Raw genomic sequence first — 6,000 nt, forward strand, 5'->3', positions numbered from 1 at the left:
TATCCTTTATTGTTTGGCAACTAACATCAAAGCAGTGATTGTAATTAGACTATCATACAAGCTCTCTGGAATAGTGACAGAGACCAACTGCCATTAATGGTACAGGTGAAAAACACAGCCAACCTACAATATGGATTCTGTTATAACCTCTGATGTTCTTTTATCACAATAACCAGTAGAGTTATGGCCAATTCTTTGTACGTACCATGGAATATCACCGTTTTTATTAGTGTAACGCTGTCCTATAATTGTCATTCATTTCTGATAATTGAATTCACTAGCCCATCTGATAATTGGTTGCTTTTGCTATATATTTTATAAATGTCGCAGCAGGAGCTGCTACTAACAACACTTAGTTGCATAAGCCCAAGCTATGAAACAATTTAGCACATGTCACTGAGACTGCGATGCATACAATGACTGGTCTCTCCATTTTAAGTAACTAGCTACTGAGTTGCAAAAATTTTACCTGCAAAAATGTACCGCTACATAAAGTTGTTGTAAATTACTAGCTACACATTGTAAATTGATAATATTTGCACAAAGACAAATCGATTACTTATTATACACACATGTAAAGATTTCTATCCTTATTCACGAGTAGTTATCCCAATTTGTTCTTGATATTATATGTTCAAATTTCACTATCCATATCATTGTGTTGCCTTTTTTGGATGCTAAAATTTAGCTTTATGATAAGCACTTAGCTATGAATTCAATGCACAAAAATATAGTCTTGATGCAATCTTCAAATTCAGTTTATATCTACAGACAGGAAACCAGGGAAAAGTTATATTGCATGCTTTAAGTAGTTGTGTATAATATCAACATGCAGTGTACCTTGACTATGTATAGTTTCTTTCATGTAGGAACGATAGAGTTCCTGAGGTTCTTACCATTCTTCTTGGGTGTACATGACAAGATCCTAACAGAACTATTGACCACACAGCAACTGCACAATGCTAAAAGTAAAGTTCGACAACATTTGAGACAATAAGACTTTATACTGCATGTGACTATGATCATAGCAGGGGCAGATCCAGACTTTTAAAAAGGGGGGTTCCACTTTGGAATTGCAACTTCACCCTAACTGAAAGGTCATCACCTGCTGACAATAGCTTCCCCTCACCATAGATGCCCTCACCAACTACATTTCCTCGTTTATAACTGTATATATACATAGCTTGCTACACTGCTCCTCAAAGACTACTGCGACTGCTCTATTAGAGTATCTCGATTTGACTGCTCTATTAAAATATCTCAAGTAAGAGAGGCTCTTTCAAAAGGGGGGGTTCCATGGAACCCTTTGAACCCCCCTGGATCCGCCCCTGCATAGCTATATAGCTACCAATGCTGGACAGATTTCCAGACTTTGTAACTAACAAAATAATATTTTTGTATTGGCCTGCTATCATATTTTTGTACAATGATAAGTGATGTACCACAAGAAATTAATGTGCCCATCACAATAATTGATATAAGAAATTTTTAACTGTTGTCCCTAGCAACCATTTTACATCTAAAGTAAGTATGGCCTATATGTATAGTTCATGAGATATGACATTTTAAAGTTTGTAGTTTCCCATACATTGTCAATGTGAGTAGGCATAATGTATGGGTGACATAATAATTATCTTATGATCTATATAGCTATGTACCCTATCATTTAAAACTTATAGACCTTAAGTTTGACATTCACATATCACCGCACACTGCAGCCTACAAATAATGTTAAATTGAGATGTGACATTTTTAAATTCGTGGTTTTCCCATAGATTATCTGTTTGATTTCCAAGAAGGGGTAATGTATGGGAAAACATTTAAAAAGTCATATATCATGACCTATACTATAGCTATATACTATCCTTTTAAAATTTGGAGGCACTATTTTAGACATTCAGAGGGGTGTAACTAATCACTGGACTGGACTACTGGACTGGAACACTGGACTGGACTACTGGACTGACATATTTTTGGTTTTTACACATTCTGAGGTTGGTTTTTACACATTCTGAGGTTGGTTTTATTGAGTCTTGCTAGCTAAGGACCTTCAGAAAACTTGCAGTCTGCTATTAAAATGATGAGTGTGAGGAGTGGAGTAAGCTAAAACTGACTAATTGTTATGCTCTACAACATTTATACACTTCTTAGTATCGTGTTTTGGAGATTGTAATAATTATAGCAATAGCTAACCAAAAATCATTTTACTATATTTGTGCTACCTATGAATCCTTGCACTAAATAGCTCAGACCCTTGGACACAACCTATCCTTCCTAGGATAATCTATTGTGGTTAAATTCATTCCTACATGCAATATACAAACTCATTGCACGACTGTAGGGTTTTTCTGCTATCATGATTGGTTCTTAGATGTGCTGGTTGGTGTACTATAATATGTGACCAAATTTATTAACATTGTACAAGAGCTTGCTACTATCTCTAAGACTTTATTGTTGGTTAACCATAACTAGCACATTCCCTGCAGCATACTGATAAGGAGTATAGTATATGTACTGTAGAAGAACATAATAGGTGTAATCACTGGAAGTCTGTTTTTGCTTACTCCACTCCTCGCACTCATCATTTTAGTAGCAGACTGCAAGTTTTCTGAAGGCCCTTGGCTAGCAAGACTCAATAAAACCAACCTCAGAATGTGTAAAAACCAAAAATATGTCAGTCCAGTAGTCCAGTCCAGTAGTCCAGTCCAGTGATCCAGTCCAGTGATTAGTTACACCCCATTCAGAGATTGCTTGGGGCAACTTTCATTGTTATGAAATTCATCCATTCTTATACAAGTAACGCCATTGTAATTATGCCCCGGCCTCCCCAATGTTACATTGTCTATGACTTTTGTTGTTTTGTATCAGTCATTTTTTGTGTGCATTTGTAGCTAGCTGTTTGTGTCTTTATGTGCTTGTATGTACTCAGCTGGCATGGAAGAACAGCATTACTGAATCACATTTGTTACTTGATGCTGATGAGTTTAAACAAAGAAAATTATAATAATCAAAATCAGTTACGGGTACATTTTCAAAATCCAATAGAGCCATATAATTGAGAAGCCAAAACGAGTTGATTGTGAACATTATAAGAGTAGGTGCTGGCATTATGGGTCAGGGGGTCACAGTATTATGGGTCACATAGCTTAAATAAATTTAATAGGTTGAATCATTGGTTGAATCATGCAGATTAAGATGAAAGGGATGCTACCACTTTAGATCAACACCGAAAAAGTGATCATAAGCTAACCATGAATCCAATTAAGAGGTTACACAGGACTTTAAACTATTTCACTATAGAAATACCATTCCAGATTAGCTACCTGTACCCCTTACCATGTAGTAAGCATGCAGGACAAAGACATGGAATGTACGTATACTAAGTTATTATTATATTATTATATTTTATAATTGTAAGACTCATATGCATGAGCATATAGTACAATGATTAGTTACAAATTAAATTAGAATTTAAGTAAGTAAGTAATTAAGTAAGTAAATTAATTAAGTATAAGTGATTAAGTAAGTAAATTAATTAAGGATAAGTAATTAAGTAATTGAAGAGATCACTAGTGTACAAGTTAACTAAGGTGTTTTGACAATCTTTAGAGTTCCTGCAAATGTTTCCATAACATTTACCATAATTCGACATGAAATGATGACCTTATGAACATAGTGACTCATAATACCCCCATATGACTCGTAATATCAACACTTACATGGCTTCACTGAAAGATTAAACACCCAATACATTGTAAGTAATTTTTGTGAAATTTTAGGATAATGTATTGCATATCGTTACACCTTTCCCTACAAGTAGTATGAAATATTGGGGTCACTGTATTAGGTGATAGACTTATATAGGTGATAGGTTTATTGACTTAGGTGACTCTTAATTACCACAACCACTCTATCGATTATTATTATTATGTCATGCAGGCGTATTGCGGCAAAATCCCCAGCATTTGCGGTTGTATGACGGCCCACAAGAAACCACAACACTGCCTCCGTCGCACAGTACAGACCACAGCAAGTGTTTATGATATAGTAGTTCCTAGAATTGACAATTAATAACGTTGTTAAGGTTTCGCTCTGGTATGTTGTCAATTCCTAACGTTTTAAAGCTAGCTATCTAATGCCTAGGAGAAAAAGGATTTGTACTAGTAGCAACGAAAAAACCTCGGGAAAGACGAGACCTAGTGATGCAGAAATTGACGAGATACTTAAAATAGCAAGCGATGGCGATATCACCGCCTTGGTAGAGTTGTCATTTACAAAAGAAGTGGATGTTACCACCGTCTGCAATACAGATGGAGTAACAACGCTACATGAAGCGGCGCGAAGCGGCAACAGAAAGTTAGTTAAGATGTTAATAGACGCCAAAACTATTGTCGACAGCAAAGACACTCATGGAACAACCCCACTTCATGTAGCAGCCAGGAATGGTTACAAAAGAGTAGTCAAGGAACTGGTAAAAGCTGGTGCTACAATAGATGCCAGGGATAACTTTGGAGTTACACCACTACATGTTGCAGCAAAGAATGGACACAAGAAAGCCATCAAGGTGCTAATACGAGCAAATGCTCTAGTGGACACAGAGGATGTGTATGGCTGGACTCCACTTGCTTCAGCCGTTGTCAATGATAACAGTGGTATCATTAAGTACTTGGTCAAAGATGCCGGTGCTGATCGTAGTAAAGTTAAGTATCAATTTCAAAACAGGATAGGAGTGTTAATAGGAGAGATAGAACCAAGTGTTGAGAGACTCAATGAGAGACAACAACAGGATACATCACCTGCGCAAACCCCATGTCAAGAGAACGTTTGTCTTAAAAGTAACAATGTTCGTCTTAAAAGTAGTAAAGTTTGCTCTAATGTTTCTGTGGTGACTGTCACTATATTTGGTGTGCTCTGTACCTGCATATTACCAGGGGGCTTCAGTGCATTTATCCATAGATTGTTTGTGATCAACTTTTAAGGATAAACATGGCATTTTGACACAAATTCATAGTTACTGAATTATAACCACTGAGACTACAAGATACCTTTTGATTTAATTCATGTTACTGTTTTGAAATTCAGTATGTAGCAATTGTTGATCTAGGGTTCTATGCAATAGATACAAGCCATAATGGGCCTGCATCACAATTTTATAGTTGATGCATCAATGATGAAATTTGGTACCTAATTGGTGACTAATCATATGGGTACAAGAACAGCAATCTTAGTTGGTAGATAGCTAGCTGCTGGAACAGACTAATAAATTGTGGGCTGAAAATGAACATGCTTTTAGTATTCAAGTACTCTTAGAGTTAATTAATTGAGTACTCATGAATACTATAGCTACTTGTACTCATACCCATCTGACATGTTTTATACCACAATGTTAACCTTAAGCAGTTTACAGCTTTTCAAGTAAAGCAATGATACATACACTGTATTAAAGTACTGATGTTAGTGTTCCTGACAAGAAATTATGCCAATGAAACTCTCTAGCCTTCATTGTCACTTCCCGATGTCAAATTCATCATGTGATCTTATAATTAACGAGTACTTGAGTACCAATTGTACTATCTGAGTACCAAATCCTTAATGAGTATTTGTTTCTAATAAATTTATGTGCCTTAACTGCATTATCATTTTGAATTCTGGTGTTTAACACTAAGAGTTGCCTCCCTGACTTTCAGTAGCCTTCTGCAGGATAATTGTGATTCATGATACACCAGTACAGTCTTTTAAGTATTTATCACTGGCATCTAATTTTGAGAAGAAATGAAATCCCATGCAATACAAAACTGTTTTCCTACTGTAGTTTGCCACTCTTAAGAAATTTCGACAATTTGTGTGAGCTGATCCCAAACAAAATTTTATGCCTTCTTGCGTGGCACATGCTCGAATAAATTTCTTGTGTGTCACCACCAGAGCTATTGGGAGTGCATCCAGTTTTCCAAATATGAGAAAAAAAACTTGACCGTCTGATTTGTTTTTTGTTCAGCTTAA

The 6,000-nt window shown here is 36.0% G+C and overlaps 1 protein-coding gene across 1 annotated transcript; it reads left to right on the forward strand.

Moving 5' to 3' along the window:
* Window positions 1–4,000: 4,000 nt before the first annotated feature.
* On the forward strand, window positions 4,001–4,990 carry LOC136264295 (CARD- and ANK-domain containing inflammasome adapter protein-like). Its single transcript, XM_066059008.1, has one exon. It carries the CDS (start codon window positions 4,136–4,138, stop codon window positions 4,976–4,978), a length of 843 nt encoding a protein of 280 aa, XP_065915080.1. The 5' UTR covers window positions 4,001–4,135; the 3' UTR covers window positions 4,979–4,990.
* The last annotated feature ends 1,010 nt before the right edge of the window (window positions 4,991–6,000 follow it).

This window comes from Dysidea avara, chromosome 8 (assembly GCF_963678975.1).
Source record: "Dysidea avara chromosome 8, odDysAvar1.4, whole genome shotgun sequence".
In the NCBI taxonomy this organism is placed as follows: Eukaryota; Metazoa; Porifera; class Demospongiae; order Dictyoceratida; family Dysideidae; genus Dysidea; species Dysidea avara.

Excerpts from the sequence above, each read along its gene's own strand:
- LOC136264295 (XM_066059008.1), top strand. The coding sequence starts at position 4,136 with ATGCCTAGGAGAAAAAGGATTTGTACTAGTAGCAACGAAAAAACCTCG.